Source organism: Danio aesculapii, chromosome 20 (assembly GCF_903798145.1).
Source record: "Danio aesculapii chromosome 20, fDanAes4.1, whole genome shotgun sequence".
Lineage (NCBI taxonomy): Eukaryota > Metazoa > Chordata > Actinopteri > Cypriniformes > Danionidae > Danio > Danio aesculapii.
Genome location: NC_079454.1, coordinates 31,853,246 through 31,871,773, shown reverse-complemented (window position 1 = coordinate 31,871,773; position 18,528 = coordinate 31,853,246). Strand labels below are relative to the sequence as shown.

At 36.1% G+C, this 18,528-nt stretch overlaps 1 protein-coding gene across 1 annotated transcript; it reads left to right on the top strand.

The window, feature by feature from the left end:
* The first annotated feature begins 271 nt into the window (after positions 1-271).
* On the top strand, positions 272-17,290 carry kif25 (kinesin family member 25). The gene is made up of 15 exons (XM_056445408.1): positions 272-340; positions 2,064-2,129; positions 3,250-3,375; positions 3,461-3,596; positions 5,800-5,903; positions 7,771-7,856; positions 7,994-8,033; positions 8,143-8,210; positions 8,287-8,361; positions 9,859-10,002; positions 10,120-10,296; positions 12,424-12,578; positions 13,616-13,840; positions 14,176-14,331; positions 16,682-17,290. The coding sequence occupies exons 1-15, from the start codon at positions 272-274 to the stop codon at positions 16,831-16,833; spliced, it is 1,779 nt and encodes a 592-aa protein (XP_056301383.1). The 3' UTR covers positions 16,834-17,290.
* The last annotated feature ends 1,238 nt before the right edge of the window (positions 17,291-18,528 follow it).

Below are 18,528 nucleotides of genomic sequence, written 5' to 3'. Positions count from 1 at the left end.
CTTTTTAAGCAAATTAAGAAATAACACATTAAGCCCCACGGTGATGATACAGGCACATACACGTTCATTACATGAAACAAAGAAACACTTGAGGTTGTAAATATAGCTGGATCAGAAGGCAGCTAACAGGAGGACGCCAAATAGGCTAGTGTGCGCAGGCAGGTAATCGGATTAAACTCCGACAGAGCACACTCACACACACGAGCTTTTGTACTGTCCACTACTGGACAATAAATGCTTAAATCTCATACTGGTCTTACGGTTATTCACAATGCCGCTCTTTATTAATAGAGACCAGATTTTCGCCCATCAAGTCCACCTTCTAGAGCACAAACTACGGGTGAGTTTCCTCTTTTATTACCTGGGTGACAGAGAACAGGTGGTCTGGTAAATGGTGTAATGTTGTTTTGATTGCCTTTCTATACAAACATCTGTACTGTCATGCTGACATGATTTGCTTGATCAGAAGAAACATTTTAGAAAGTTATAAGTGCTTCAGCAATATAATTTGATATAAAATCAGTCTATCCTTTTTAAGTAGACTTGTATTATGATAAAACACCTAAAGCTTTCCTTCTTTCATAATAGTAAAAGTGTAGCAACAGTTCCTCTTTTTTGGCAGGTTGACATAACAGGTGTCCTGACATTTTATCCTACCCATCAGATTATGCTACCAACACTGTATTTGAATGGTTCTGAGGTTAGGGTTAGAGATTAGGGGGTTTAGGATGACACTACAGCTTCATATCAGACTTCTCCACATTAAATTTACACTGGTAGAAAAACCTGATGGGTAGTTATTGCGTCATCAAAATGTGCTACCTACTTTTTTGATTGAGATCTGACAAGTATAACCACAGTTTTAAGTTACAGTATGTACAGTATTATGGTATGTTTTGTGTTTTTGAAAGAAATGACTCATTGGTGATAGTATTGGTGGGAGTGATGGACAACATTTTAGGCTCCTTATTTGAATGAGGTCTTTCATTCGTGCCAAAAAGTAGGGTTTAAATAGCCATCTAAAAATGTCAAATTTAAACATACAGACACAGATAGACAGACAGAGTGAGAGGGGAAAAAACACATATGAGAGTCCTGTTTACTTTTTTTATATATTATTCTGATTTGCAAATGAGTCACTCAGTGTAACATAATTGGTAACACTTTATAGGTTATGGAACCAATAAGGTTCCATTAGTTAATGCTAGTTAAGGCAATATAAACATTATAATAATTACAGTATTTTTCATCTTTGTTAACACTAGTAAATGAAAATAAAATTGTTCAAAATTAGTTCTTGTTAACTCACAAGCACAACTTTGCATTTTATTATTGCATTACTAAACTATGATTTGATGTATGGTGTAAGACATTTACATGTACTTGTTTATTCTTAGTTAATGTTAGTAAATACATTAACTAAGTTTAACTAATGTAACCATGTTGTCAAGTTTGACTCAATAGACTCAATATTCCAATGAATCTTGTTAGTCAGTACACAAAAGGCTTGATCTGTTGGATCATACTGGAGTCCCAAAATATTATAACTGTAATTTTACATTTTTACACTTTACCCCATCCTACAAACCACTAGGTTTTATCTATTAGCAAGATGTTTTTATTAATTAAACATTTGCTCGAATGTAGCATCATGACTTATTATATATATATAACATATATATATATATATATATATATATATATATATATATATATATATATATATATATATATATATATATATATATATATATATATATATATATATATATATATATATATATATATATATATAATATATAACAAGTACTGGTCAGTATGTTGTTTAATATTTTCCTAAACATATGTTATACTGAATGACAGTGGAACATTATTGCACTCATGTTTTGTTATTTTATTTTCAAAATATATTTGAAATATAAAATAGACACATTGCTTGTATTTAATATGCTTTCAATGTATATACAATCAGTGTGTGTGTTAAATTTGGATGGAGGCACCAAAATCCACTCTGTTTAGAGGTATCTTTAAAGTTAAAGTGTTTCCCTTCATTTTGTTTTTAGAGTAAGGAGGAGCGAATTCTGGAGTTGGAGACCGAGAACGCTCTCCTTCATTTGAGGCTCGCTGAGGTATGCATTTATGCAGTAAATTTGACTGTGAAATGCCTCTAACTCCACTAATGGAGGTTGACACTGTGCTGCAGTTGGGAGTTTGACCTGGCAGATGGTTTCACTGCAAGATAAGTGGCTTGCAGACAGACGACAGGTGCTCGACAGTCTCACCTAATTTCCTCACATGCTTAATATGCGGCTGTGCAGTACAGACCAGAGAGAGAGACATTTGGTTGGAGATCCATGTAAAAAAAGTCTTTTAAAAATATTATTATTGTGAATATTTATAAAATAAATATTAATTTATATTATTAATATGAATATTATATTATAATTATTATGAAATATCTACTGTAATTATAATACTTGAATTGTAAAAGATTACTTTTTGATTATTTTCTAAATTTCTAACAAATGTTTTTTTAACTTTTATTAATTTTAAGTCAATTTAAGTCATTTTAATTCTTGGTTGTTTAGAATAAAGATAATTTAAAGGGAGAGATCACAGAAAATGAACAATTACTCATTATTACTTGGCAGTTTCAAACCTTTATGAGGGTCTTGCTTTTGTTAAAGACAAAAGAAGGTATTTTGAAGAAAGATGAAAATGTATAACCACTGACATTAATAGGAAGGAAAATCAAACACTATAGAAGTCGATGGTTACAGGTTTCCAACATTTTTCAAACATCTTCTTTTGTGTTTAACATAAAAAAGAAACGCAAACAGGTTTGAGACAAGTAATGTGTGAGTATGTGACAGAATTTTTATTTCTTTTTGAATGAACGGTACCTTTAGGACGTTGCCAGACACTGCTAGTATTTACAGTAACCGCAATAATGTATGAATGCACCTTCATGGCTACTGAAAAGTCAGATTTGCTGTCATGAATAAGTTGGATTTTAAAATATACTAAAGAAGAAAATAGTAATTTTTATTATTCTTTTCATGACATTTTCACTGTATTTTTGAATAAAGAAATGTGTTCTTGTTAAGCAATTAGAGACTTATTTCAAAAACAACTTTGTATTGACAGCAATTGTATTTGTAAACAGCAGTGCATATCAAAATATTATAGAAATGCAAAAATACTGAAAAATGTTAATGTGTTGCCCATTCTCCTTTCTTCATCATCAAGTGTTTGGGTAAACTTCATCATCAGAGAGAAGTGGAAATCCATTTCCAGAGACAGAAACATCAGCAGCAGAGAAAGGTGCAGAAGTCCACACATGCAGCTCTCTCCAAACTTCTCTCTGAGGTCCAGGTGATGGCAGAAACTGTTTCTGAACAAGTCCTGTGCTACATATGTCTTGCAATTCCAGCATCAGCTTTATCTGTCTTGCTCATAGATACTGAAACAAGGCCTGAGGGATGTTTTCTCGATCTACGTGGGGTTTGCTAAAGAGCTGGAGGACCAAAGCAAACAGCTGTTTAAATATGTGGGCACTGCCAAAAAGCAGGATCTCCAAACTGACGACCTTCAGAGTGAGTGTGAATTCAGATATCAATATATAAGTTAATCTGCATTATATGTAAATATTTGCACCTTCATTTATGCCAACATGCATACAGTCAAACTGCAAGGTTATATTATGTCCTGGATAATGAACCTCGACTCTCATCCTCCATCTCCTCTTCTGTTTGATCTTCACCTTTTATTCCCTTCTTTATGCACCATCTGTCTCCTTCTCTATCACGAAAGCAGTAGTGTTGTGACAGTAGATGTATGGTGCAGTGTTCAGAGATTATCCATGATTCCCTTCCCCCAGTGTCTCCTCCAGGAAAAGCTTCTGTCAGCAGGGACAGCAAGGTCATGTGTCCTGTGCGTCACCTGCACACCATGGCGACAAGCCTCCCATAGGGCCTGTGGATCTGATCTCTTGTATTTGAATAGTTGCATTTTTAAAACTCCAAGTCAAAGCGTCACTCTTGATTTTTGACCTGTTTTTGTCCTTCTCACATCATGCACATCATTCAGGATGTCAAAATATAATAACATAAAGGAGGGAAGTAAACTAAACAGAAAAGGGAATATAATTATATATATATATATATATATATATATATATATATATATATATATATATATATATTCATTCATTCATTCATTCATTTTCTTTTCAGTTAAGTCCCCTTATTAATCTGGGGTTGCAACAGCGGAATGAACCGCCACCTTATTCAGCACATGTTTTATGCAGCGGATGCCCTTCCAGCTGCAAGCCATCACTGGGAAACACTCATACACACACATACACTACGGACAATTTAGCCTTCCCAATTCACCTGTACCGCATGTTTTTGGACTTGTGGGGGAAACCAGAGCACCCGGAGGAAACCCACGCAAACATTTGGAGAACATGCAAACTCCACACAGAAATCCCAACTGAGCCAGCCAGGGCTCGAACCAGTGACCTTCTTGCTGTGAGGCGATTGTGGATTGTGCTACCCACTGCGCCACCATGCTGCCTATATATATATATATATATAAATATATGAAAAATTATTACTGTAGAAAGTAAGGCAAGTATTTCAAGTATTTCCCCTAATTATTTCAGATTACTTTACTCAGTTTGCTTGTATAGTACAGTCAAGTCATTTAAAGGCAAAATATATATTAAAAACCACTAAAACTGTGTTATACATTTTGCTAAATTAGGTACTTACGTTGTCCCAAATGTTTAGAGAAATGTTCAAATCCTGAGAAAGAAGCGATTTTAACTAGTCACACAAACGGACATCACACACCCTCGATTTCTAGTTTGGTTTTATAGAAAACACCAAACATGATTTAATATGTTGTGCATTTATTAGCAGCATTATAATAGAACCCTAAATTGTATGCAATATGATAAAACAGTGCTTTTTTCTCGCCTCATGATCATGATTGGAAGTGGTCCACTGTGGCATAATAAAAGCTTTGATGCTTTTGCCCTATGTCAAGCTAGTAATTTAAAAAAAAATCTGTAATTGCTTCAGTGCTCTCATTTCACCTTGACAGCTTTACTCTGCTTTATACTACCATGATTATCAAATTTGAATACTTTGGCTCTTCCAGGAACATGATTTCTGCAGGAGGATGTAATAAAGACCACAACTCCAATTATTCCATTGACGTCATCATACTTTGTTTTGATTATACGCACTCTAGCGGCGAACAGTATATATTGTTCCTTAAAGTGAAGATACTCAAACTAATTTCGAGAGGAGCACGTGATACGATTGACTGCAGCTGGTCACCCATCGACAATCATTAGTTAGCCAATCAGATTAATCCAAACTCACTATAAGTAGCCTAGTTAGAACTACTCCCTTACCTTCATTTTCCGAAGAAACCCCCCATCCACCCCTTCTCCTCCTTTTCTCCTTTACCATGGGGAGCTCTCGAAAACCACCTGATCTCGTACTCCCCTTACATGCTCTATTGACCAGGTGGGAGCCCAGGGCTCAACTATCTCCGAGCTCAGGGTTCTCTCCCGGGACAGCATGCCAAACCTGCTAACATTTGTCATACAATATTTAAGTGTGAACTCTTGAAATGGCATTTCCATGGAAGTGTGATTTCTGTATGTAACCCTAGTCTAATTGGTCAAGCCCGAGCATTTGTTTTTCACTCAATCCTGCACTGTTTGTTGAATGGTTCATAATTTAATGTACACAAGTTCTCTTTTTTTTTGTTTCTTTTCCGTAGAGCTCCAGGTTCAGGTGACTACACTTGAGCGCTCCTTACTGGAAGAGAAGGAGAGGTGCAGAGAGGAACGGGTGAGGAGGAGGCTGCTCCACAACACGCTGGTTGTAAGTACTTGTTTCTCAGATTTGTTTGATATAAATATTTTGTTTGTTGTTGCCAGAGTAACCAAGGCACAAGCTATATATGGAAAGCCTTCTTCTGGAATGTGGGTGGGAAGCAGCACATCATTTAAGGTTGCACTCACACTTGGCTATCTGAACCTTGCTGAGTGCATTTCCTGGTTTGTTTGACAAGTGTGAGTGCTCCGAATCATGCCCTGGTGCGGTTCAGGTTGGGAGAGGTGTACCATAGCGTGGTTCAGTTAGGCTTTGGAGTGGTACATTAGTAATGTGAGTGCAAAGCGCGCCTGAGCACGAAATTGAAGACCCAATGTCACTTTTAAAGTACAGTTTTATTTGATGTATTCATCATTTGTACTTTTCAATGAACACAAACTGTCATAGTTTATTAAAGATGCAGACCCCTTGCTGCATGACAGCTGCATCTTCAGCAAACCTTTTAATATGTACAGCATGATGACTTTATGAAAGTTTATAAATGTCAAAAGTGGTGGATCTGTTCAGCAAAAGACTTGACTGTATGGCACTACATCATAAACTGAATAAAATAATACAAAACAATATAAGTAAAGCAATTGCGACTGTACTGAGCAAGAGCACTTCTCTTCTGTTAAATTGAATAGTCGCATCATCGATGATAATCGTGCTCAGGCTCAGAAGGCAAAATAACAGTGTAAGTGCAGGCCTAGGGGGAGAGGGGAGGGGGACAATCGCACCTGAGCAAAGTTCAAGACAACCGTGTCTAGTGTGAGTACACCCTAAGTTTAATGAGAAAAAGAAAGAAGCTCTCTGTTTCTGCTTTCACATAAAATGTAAAACATAATCAATCATCTGTGAGGCAAGGTTATAATAGTTTTGGATTTTTCATTAGTTTTAGTTTTTATTACGTTTTGACTTTTTGTTTTTAAATTCAGTTAGTTTTAATTAGTTTTAAACTAGTAGATTTACTAGTTTTTATTAGTTTCTATATTTTAAAATTGCTTCGTTTTGGTTTAGTTTTTATTAGTTTCAGTATTAGTTTCAGTATTAGTTTCAGTATTAGTTTCAGTATTAGTTTCAGTTTTTTTTTCTAAATAAGGATATTTGTTATGTGTAAGATTAAAAAACATCAGAATATTGTATAAAAAAACCTAAACCATAGATTTTTTTAAACGTATTAAGGACATCTACCACTATCTACCCATCCTCAAATTCAAATACAACAGCCCACAAGATAGCAGTCTTAAGTAAAACATGTGCAAGGCTGCTTCTGATGTTTGATACACAGTTCAGTTCTTTAACATGAACCGGTTCTTTTGTGACAATTCTCCCAACATACCAAACATCTTAATTTCAGTCAGTTAAAACATCACCATGGTCTGAAAAAAAATCTTAGTTAAGTTTCACGACCCAACTGAAGCATGATTCACTCATTTAAACTCCATTATGACTTTCTGTTATGAAATAAACGTATGTTTCGCCAGATCCTATCATTAAAGCCCTCGGATTACCCGCATTTAGTTGAGTCAGAGCAGGCTGTTATGTACTAGTTCTAGTTTTTAAAAAACTCTTATTTTAATTTTAATTTCAGTTAACGAAAATGTTTTTTCAATTTTAGTTTTAGTTTTTCGTTCGTTTTCGTGAACTATAATAACCTTGCTGTGAGGTATTTTAGGCTCAAATATCACACACATTTTGAGGGATCTGAGACTTTGGCATAAAGTTTTGGTATTTTGGCAAAAATTGGCATAAAAGGACCCCATTTTTAAATATTTCAGAGACATTTCTTTGTGACCCTTCATCAGCCATTTCTGTGTAAACATTCAGGAGGATTTAGTTCAGTAATGAAAAAAATATGTATTTCTCTCTGTAGGAGCTGAGGGGGAATATCAGAGTTCACTGTAGGGTACGCCCAATTCTGCACTTTGATCAAACCCCAGGATCACCCACAGCCAAAGGGTAATATATTCTCATATTGGACGAATAATGATAGAGTATTGATAAGCATGATTAATTCATACAGAAAAACAAATGCTTTGGGAACGCTGTATGTCTTGAAGTCATATTAAATTTTTACATTTTCCTTTCATCCTCAGGTCTTCATCATGTGATGCAGTGGTGCAGGCCATCAGCGATGTGAGTGAATTGATTATTTGTGGTGTTTATGGGATCTATTAAATTGTTATGGCTCAACACAACACCCTACACCCTGGATCAGTCATCTTTCGTCACTTTTATTTTGCAGGACTCTGTTATTGTGAACTGCACCAAACCCTCAAGTCCTATAACAAACAAAATATTTGAGTTTGAAAGGTATTTGGACACGGTCTAATCTGAATATTTCAAAGGTGGTGGATCATGTATAATATAATGAGGATATTATTTGCAGAGTTCATGGTCCAGAAGACAATCAGGAGACTGTGTTTAAGGAGGTGAAGCCCCTTCTGACCTCTCTACTTGATGGGTGAGTATGCTATTTAATACAACCAAGTTTAGCTTCATTAAGGAACATGCTGAAATCCGTTGAATAAAGACACACACACACACACACACACACACACACACACACGCTCAAGTTACTTGCATTTATACATATTTCTACCTAATTTTCTATATTTCTTCCACTGATGTGTTTTTTTAATTGTAATTGATTGTGAATATACTTTTTACTATTTATACATGAAATACATGAATAAAATTATGCAACTGATATCAAATTTTAGACATCACTAAAGTATGAGCTGCTAAAATAAAGCAGGGTCATCAAATCGTACAAGGCAGCATTATAAGCTATCAAAGACTTTACTATCCTCCAGTTTTATAATGTCTTCTGTCTTTAATGTATTTTACCAAACGTTTTGTTTATTTATAAACTGCTAAATACATATAGTAGGGTGACTAAATCTGACAAATTATAGGCGACCAAATTTATTATTGTTACCCTTTTATATTTGACACAGAGGGGTTTTAATGCTCTCTATATTCACTCTTTTGATTCCAAAACTCCTCTCTTTCATATTTAGTAAAGAACTTTGGTTTGCTGTGATCAGCCACAGACATACCTCAGGCTCACTAAAACCGACAAGGCAATATTAGCGTAACGAAATCTGTTCGCTCTACTATTTTAGGCATATAGCAAATTCACCAAGGCAGCTTAAGAGATTACTAAAATGTTTATTATTTTATAAGCTGAAAGTTATAATAAAAAGTTAGTGTTTTGAAGTTTCTGTAGACACCAGTAAACAAGCAACTAATCATAAAATAAATACAAATAAATAAGAATAAATTCAGTAGCGACTTACAACTTAGAAAACTCCCCAAAGGACTCCAATATCTCTAGTCACAGATTAGTCCAAATGTTTTTCGTAAAAGTATCATAAAAATGGTGTTAAAATTTTCAAAGCAGAGGCAGCAATCAGTCAGAGTTTGTAATGATTTATTTTAAACAAAACGGTGGAGTGAATGAGTCAGGTAAAAAACTCATCCTGTGTAATTTATTGATTTATTTTAAAACAATTAATGGATCTGTGTTTTTTTACATGTTTTACTGATTATTGTATGAACAAATCTGTTCACTGAATGATTTAAAGTTCAACTCATCCTGTTTTATTTTTTAACAAATCAATGTTTTGAACAGATCCGTAGAGTGAATGATTCGATAACTAACTCATATTGTCGAATTTGTGTTTTTGAAAAGTTAGTGGACCAAATGATTCAGTGACTAACTCCTCCTGTTTAATTTTTAAATGAATCAGTGCTTTCGAACAAATCTGTGTGGAAAATCCATATCTATAGCGACTCAGTAAGATTTTGAATAAATTTGAACAACAGGTATTCAAAATGTTTGTTGGATTGACTCATGCTGTCATTTGTCACATACTGGCAGGTACTAGGTACCAAGGTTACATACCTAGAACCAAAAAAAGACACAGAGATTTGCTTATCCTCTCCTTCATTGCAGGTATAATGTCTGTATCATGGCATATGGCCAGACGGGCAGTGGAAAAACACACACAATGATTGGCTCTCAGTGTGAGGAGGCCAGTGCTGCAGTGCAGGACTCTGAACTAGGCATCATCCCAAAAGCAGCCAATGAGCTGTTCAAGTAAGACTCTGCTCACTTCTCTCACAGACCCCAGTCAAAATCACTTTACCATTCATTCATTTGCTGTGTTATACAGAGGATTGCTTAGTTGACTGGCTGTACTGATGTATATAACAGGCTGATCTCTGAGAAGCCATCAGGCAGTCATACAGTGGAGATGTCAGTGGTGGAGGTCTATAATAATGAAGTTGTGGACCTGCTGGCCAGAGATGAAGATGGGGCGACGGTTGGGGTGAAGAGAGAGGTCATTACCACCAGCACAGGCACCAGTGAGGTGCCCTGCCTCTCACATGAGTGAGTCACAGCAAGAAAAAACCCCTCAGTAAATTTATTTTGTAAGCAGCTCATATAATCGTGCATTTAGCTATTTTTAAAGTATTTATTGTTTTAATTTAAATTACAGTTGAAGTCAGAATTATTAGCCCCCCTTTTATTTTATTTTACATTTTTTTTATATTTCCTAAATGATGTTTAACAGAGCAAGGAGTTTTCACAGTATGTCTGATAATATATTTTCTTCTGGAGAAAGTCTTATTTGTTTTATTTCGGCTAGAATAAAAGCAGTTTTTAATTTTTTGAAAACAATTTTAAGCTCAAAATTATTAGCCCCTTTAATCTATATTGTTTTCCGATAGTCTACAGAACAAACCATCATTATAAAATAACTTGCCTAATTACCTTAACCTGCCTAGTTAACCTAATTAACCTAGTTAAGCCTTTAATTGCCACTTTAAGCTGTATAGAAGTGTCTTTAAAAATATCTAATAAAATATTATTTACTGTCATCATGGCAAAGATAAAATAAATCAGTTATTAGAAATGAGTTATTAAAACTATTATGTTTAGAAATGTGTTGAAAAAAAAACTTCTTTCCGTTAAACAGAAATTGGGGAAAAATAAACAGGGGGGCTAATAATTCTGACTTCAACTGTATGTACTAATAAGTATATAATTAAAACATACTAGTAAAGTTATGGGAACTAATAAACTTAACTTTTCAGATTTTGATTGTAATGCATTAATGTGCACCTTTTGTGAAGCTGCTTTGAAACAATAATTATTGTGTAACGCACTATACAAATAACCTTGAATTGAATTAAATGTAATTTGTATTGTTCTTTTCCAGCAGGCACACAACATCATAAGATGCTAATATTAGGTTAGATTTAGATCGTGACATCATGTGACCAAAATTCAGTGTCTAGTCAGCGTCTAAAGACAACCATATTTTGACGTCCAATAACGACGTCAAATTACATTGATATTAGGTAGGATTTAGATCGTGGCATCAGGTGACCAAAATTCAGTGTCTAGCCAGCGTCTAAGGATAACCATATTTTGATGTCCTATAACGACGGAAAATGACATTGATATAAGGTTAGATTTAGATCGTGACGTCAGGTGACCAAAATTCAGTGTCTAGCCAGCGTCTAAGGATAACCATATTTGGATGTCCTATAATGACGTCAAATTGCGGTGATATTTGGTTGATTTTTAAGTTGTGTTGAAAAGTGACCAAAATCCGATGTCTGATAGATGTCATAGTGGTAACGTCCTCACAACGTCAAGGTGTAACATGATTAGGTGTTGCTATTTGGTTGATTTTAGGTTGTACGTTGGACATTGATGACGTTGGGTTCTGACGTCAACCCGATTTTCATCAACGTCCCCATGACGTTGGGGTACGTTGGGGTACAACGTCAATATGACGTCATTTTGACGTCCTGTGTCTGCAGGGTTGTTACAGTATAGTTAGTTAGTAGTATATATTTAAATTATTTAAATTAACTTAAACAATTGGATGTTGCAAAAGTTTTTTTTTTATAAATATTTTTACTAAAGTTAAGAAGTTGAAAGTTATTGTTTTCTGTATTTTGTTGTTGAAAAACAACAACAACAGTATTTTCAACAGAATTCATTATAATAATTATACTTAGTAGTGACTTTACTAAAATTGAAACCCTTTTTACCTTTAGAAGTACCTTAATTGTTTGTGACTAAGACTTGATGCTTGAGATATTTGGCTCCATTCTGAGACATGTAAACTTGTTTTGATTGATTGCTGTATTATTGATCGTTCAACAAAAATGAAAATGTATTCACTCTCTAGTTTTTCCTGTATGAGTTTGTTTCTGTTGTACACAAAAAGAAGTTTGAGGAAAATTATAATATTATTATATACACATAGCATTTTGCTAATTATGGAAGCCAAAGGATAACTGTTTGGTTACAAACATTCTTGGAAATATCTTCTTTTGTTAAATAATATAGAAAAAGTTTGGAACAAATGGAGGGTGAATATATGATGCCAGATCTTTCTTTTTTTTTTTGATTGTTTGATTGACCTAGTTTTGATTGCACTTTGAGCTCAGTGCTCATATGACTGTCACAGGTTTGCATGTGTTTGTGAATGTGTGTCAGGCTGGTGCGGAGCTCTGCAGAGGTGATGCAGCTCATCAGTTCTGTGCTGAAACTACGATCTCACAGTCCCACGCTGGTTCACATGGACTCCTCAAGATCTCATTTCATCGTCACTCTGACTGTCACCTCCAAAAGCCCAGATGCTCTGGCTGTAGGTATGATATACAGTGTTTCCTCAAGAGTGCCAGTCCCTAACGCACAGGTTTTGAAGCATAAATGTTCCCTCGAGCCAAACGCTGCTATCTGCAGCACACACGGTCATGCCTGTTAAGTGAGACCGAGCGTATTATCTGAAGACGCACACACAAACGCTTATTCTAACAACTTCATTTTCTTGCACCCCCCACTGGATTAGTTATCTTCTCAAAAACACACTCTGGATTTTTCTTGCTAGTCTGAAAAGACTTGGCTTCGTGCTCAAAGCTTTCTCATCATCATGTTAGCTGTCATTTAATTGGCTGTGCAAGAGCTAACATATTGATGTGTGTTATCTGTGTTGGAGTAACTTGGCGTTTTTGTTTTATTCTATAAACTACCCCTTGAATTTCTTCCTAATTTAATATAATATTTTTGTCATTAGTAATTAAAATAACACAAAATAACTAAGATTGTGCTATGTTTTCAAATATGCTTATGTGCATTTTTAGATTACACAGTGCCAATGATTGCCTTTAGAAGGGTTTTGTAATAACATTTTGGTGTAATAACCCTGATTTTTCATCAACAAATAAAAACATTTAGTATTCTGAGTTTGACCAAAGATAATTTTTCAAATATTCAAGTATTATTTTTTTTGCTCTAAATGACTATATCTTTATTTGAAATGTTCTCAAAGTTTTTCTTTTACTCAAACTATACCAAATAAATACAGTAAATTCTGAGAAACTCAGAAAAGAAAGTCAGAACATGTATAATTACAAAAATATAAAACAATATAATTACTAATATGTATATATTCAATTATATTTCATCTATTTTCAAAATATTTTATACATAACATTTGTATAAACATTGAGTACCAGTACCTAGTAGTAGTAGCAGTAGTACCCAAGAGCTAAAACGGTCACTCAAGATGGCTGCAGAATGAATTGACCTGTTCCAAGGGATTTTGTTACCTTAACAGACAGACAAACAGAAATCGTTGTTCTTCATACTTTAGGGACTCATTCAGTGTGATCTATTTGTGCTGCAGCTCGTAGGCTTCAAAATGCCAGACAGGACGTCCAGCGAGTGTCTCAGAAAGAGTGGTGGAGCCCGCGCTGCCGCAGGGCCGCCTCTTCACGCTCCTCTAGCCCCGCCTCCTCACCATGCCACTCACCCTGTCACTCACCATGCCCTTCTCCACGACCCAGCATTACACAGGCGCCGCTCAAGACCAAACTGCAGCTGGTGGATCTGGCTGGCAGCGAGTGTGTGGGTAAGAGCATGGAGTGTGACACCCAAAAAATGAAAATTCTGTCCTCATTTTTTCTACCTGAATTGGTTCCAAACCTGTTTGGGATTTTTCTTCTTCTGTTGAACATAAAATAAAATCTTTTGAAGAACTTTGTATAATGATTGCCATTGACATTAATGGTAGAAAACAAAAACTATAAAAGTCAATGGCTGCCAGTTTCCAACATTCTTCAGAATATCTTTTTTGTATGTTTAAAAAAGAAAGAAACAAAAATGATGGCAGAACTGTACTTTTATTGTGAACTGTGACTTTAAGCTTTATTACAATCAAAGTCAAATGTGTGTGTGTGTGTTCAGGGATGTCAGGAGTGACGGGAGCTGCTCTGTGGGAAAGTTCATGTATAAACCGCAGTCTCTCAGCTCTGTCTGATGTTCTGGGAGCTCTAGCTGAACGGAGGCCTCATGTACCCTACCGAAACAGCAAACTAACACATCTGCTACAGGACGCCATAGGTGAGAGCAGCTTCACTGGGAAACACAACACTGAAGTTTGTAAAACAAGAGCAGTACCTTAAATTTTACAATACCGACCAATTATAATCATGTAGTGCTACTGACACTGTTTTATACTGTCCATCTATCATTGTGTATGTTTGCTGTCATTTGTTCATTCCTTCCACCCATTATACATTCCATCCATTTGTCTGAGTGATGTTTAATTATAAACTGATTTGAGAAGGTCAGGTGCTTATGATTGACCACGGCTGGTCCTGCATTAGCTATCACATGATGAATCCAAACACACATAAATAGCCATTTTTTTCTTGAAGAATCCCCCATCCACCCTGACTCCTTCCCTGCTTTTTTTATTTAAAGGTTCAAGAAACCCTCCTTGAGATTTTAATAGATTTGTGTGTGTTGAGTTGGTTTAAAATAATTTTAGGGGTGGGATCAAAATCAGTGGCGTAGTGCACGTCTGCTAGTGGATTGATGACGTGTTAGTTTCTCATTATTATTATTCATAGCAGAGTTTTCTTAGCCTATGAGAACACCCTGCTTAATTATTTATAAGAGCATGTGCTTTCTGAAGGCAAGGTAGAACTGCCAAGCTGTGAGACCCAATGACTGGGTGAGACCGTGCACAGCAAGCTGTATTTAGCCATTCATAAGGGATCATATGGGTTTGTTTCCATGATCCACGGGGTTTGTTGCATGTTTTTCCCTGCAATGCTGTCAGGGCCGATACAGCAAAGCTGTTGGTTTGCAGCAAGCATTTTTATCGGGAGAGCTGTACGAGAATTGGAGAATGGTAGACTTTGTCTTGTATCAGTTGAGTTTGTTACTATTCAGACACATCGCTTGTATCCATGCTGCTGTGTTCGTCTATTTTTTTTAAATTCCTGGATTACCTGCAGGGCTAATGGTTGAAATAGACAGGGCAAAAGACCTGCTGTACTGCTATCCACTGTGTCTGCATTCAGACTCAGGGATTGAGGAGGAGAGAAGTCCTCGTCATTTATAATGTTTGCACGATTATCTTTGTAATGATATAACAAATTGTGGTTATGTCTATATGAAATTACGAATAAACTATCGTATATGTAGCAGGGCATGAAATAACTGTTTGTTTCTTTGCATTTTAACTTTGTAAACTATAAAATCATGGGTCTCCTCACGTTTTGTGTCTCATTTTGTGAGCCAACTGACAACAGTTGTTCGCTCCTCTCTTTTTCCCCTGCTCTGCCGGCCACGCCCACTCATCCTTCTGCTCTCAGCGCTCCACGTCCATCATGAAGCATTTTGGAAAAAATTCAGAGGTAGACTTGAACGGAAAGAGGGGGGTTTCATGGTCCTTTAAATACAGGGGACCTCCTGAAACCTACCTGAGCTCAGACTCCCCTCTGGGCTCGAGGATCTTCCAAGCTAAGGATGAACTCTTAAAACATTATATTATTGAGAACTTTGAAGTTTATCATAGTTTTTTTATGTAACCATGTATTTTGCAGATGAAATATTTTTTGATTACTTTTTATTCCCAGTGCATTTTAAACATCATACCTTATGCATATTATTTATTGATCAATTTTGTAAATGTGTCTTTTTACATTGTAATCACTGCAAATAAAATTTTGTCTCTCTAGCTATTTTTGGGGCAATCTTGGACTGTCCATTGACAATGTTTGAAAAATGTTCAATTCTTTTCATTTACAAATTCTTTATCATTTACCCTCCCTTCACTTGTTCCAAAATGGTTTGACTTTCTTTTTTTGTTGAACATAAATGAAGATATTTTGAAAAAAAGCTGGAAACCTGTAACCATTGACTTTCACAAAATTGTTTTTTCCTACTATGGAAGTCAATGTTTACCAGTTTTCAACTTTCTTCAAAATATATTATTTTGGGGGCGTCACGGTGGCTCATTGTGTCACCTCACAGAAAGAAGGTCGCTGGGTCAGTTGGCATTTCTGTGTGGAGTTTGCATGTTCTCCCCGTGTTGGTGTGGGTTTCCTCCGGGTGCTCCGGTTTCACCCACCTTCCAAGCTAAATTGGCCGTAGTGTATGAGTGTGTGTGTGTGTGTATGGATGTTTCCCAGTACTGGGTTGCAGCTGGAAGGGCATCCACTGTGCTAAACATATGTTGGATAAGTTATTTAGGCTTTATTAAGTTTGTTTAGGCTTTTTCCCTCTTGTATATGGTTGCTTATGTTCCCTTCCATTTTTATTTAAACCACAGTCATAACCGGTTTAACCAGTTAAGTTTTAACATGCCACAATGAGTGTCATAGACAATGGCTGCCTACGTTCTTCTCTCCCAAACGTCACCTGGCCCTCCCTTTGACCTCTGTTCTCTTTTCTGCCATAGGAGGAGATGCCAAGCTCCTGATAATGCTGTGTGTGTCTCCCACTCAACGCTTTCTCACTGAATCTCTTCAGTCCCTGGGGTTTGGTGCCAGAGCCAGACAGGTCCAAAGAGAGCCACCACGCAGGAAAAACACCGCTCTGAAGATCAAGTGACCAGCTGGGAGACGCTAAACATTGTCTAAAAGGATTTGAGATTTGAGCTTGTCCAGTTTTGTCCACTTCCAGAGATCATTGATTATTCTTTCAGCAGCATTCTTTGTTATTGTGTAAACATTTGTTGTGTCATGGTGGTTCAATGTGTTCAGACCTCATTCTTGAAGACGTGTTGTTGAAAGGCATTAGCTAGCTAGAGTTCTAACTTTTAAGTCTATATTGTATGTTTGGTTTTGGTAAAACAATCAGCTGCTACTCTTTGTATCATATTTTGATTGTCTGTTTTTGCATTCATAAGAAAACACTGTGACCTTTTTTTTCCCCAAAATATTAGTTGAATGTTCTCCCGGCATTCGCGTGGGTTTCCTCCAGGTGCTCCGATTTCCCCCACCGTCCAAAGACATGCAGTACAGGTGAATTGGGTAGGCTAAATTGTTTGTAGTGTATGAGTGTGAATGATTGTGTGTGCATGTTTCCCAGAGAAGGGTTGCAACTGGAAGGTCATCCACTGCGTAAAACATGTGCTGGATAAGTTGCCGGTTCATTCCGCTGTGGCGACACCAGATTAATAAAGGGACTAAGCCGAAAAAGAAAATGAATGAATGAATTAGTTGAATGTTTAGAAAAGGGGTGGCATGGTGGCTTAGTGGTTAGCACTGTCACCTCACAGCAAGAAGGTTGCTGGTTCAAGTCCTGGCATGGTCAGTTGGCATTTCTGTGTGGAGTTGGCATGTTCTCCCATGTTTGTGTGAGTTTCCTCTGGGTGGTCCGGTTTCCCCCACAGTCCAAAGATGTGCTAAAAGTGAATTGGGTAAACAAAATTGGTCTTAGTGTATGAGTTTGAGTGTCTATGGGTGTTTCCCAGTACTGAGTTGTAGCTGGAATAGGGTATCCTCTGTGTAAAAAATATGCTGGAATAGTTGGTGGTTCATTCCGCTGTGGCGACCCCTAATAAATAAAGGGACTAAGCCAAAGGAAAATGAATGAATGTTCAGACAAGGTCTAAAAATAGACCTATTTGTAATAATAATCTATAGATCCTCAACTTACTAACAGTAAAGTGGACAAAGGAGTGGTGTAAAACAGCAGGTGTAACTGAATGTGAATCTCTCCCTCTTCTATCTGGGGTCTGATCGACCAAAACACATCTTAATAGGTGTAATTGGGGCCTGTTGTAATAAAAAGCTGCTTGTGTATTTTTGTTTCTTTAAATTCTGTTCACAGGTTTCTGTTCACAGGTGCTCATGTCATGTTGATAGCTGCATTTCTCAATTAGTAGACTTTGGGTTTAAATCTATGTTGATATCAGTAATTATTATATGTATATTTATAAGTATTCACTACAAATAGCTTATAATCAGTTTCGGATGGGTTACACACACTCTCTCTTTGGCTGGTCATGCACTTTGAGAATATCCCTTTGACAAATGTTTACAGTTATGTGTGTGAGTCTAATGTAAATGGACTCTGGAAAAAGCAAGTCAGAAATTGTTAGTTTGTATTAAAGTATTAATGTGGTGGTGAACAATATTGCTGTGAAGTAATAGTGTTTGCAAGCTGAAACTAGTTGACCTGATATTTTACTACACAGTAACATGATGCCTTTCAAGTGTTTATGTATATTTAAACATGCTTTAGACTCAATACTATTTAAAGTAAAAAATAAAATAAATAAATCATATTAATCAACTGCCA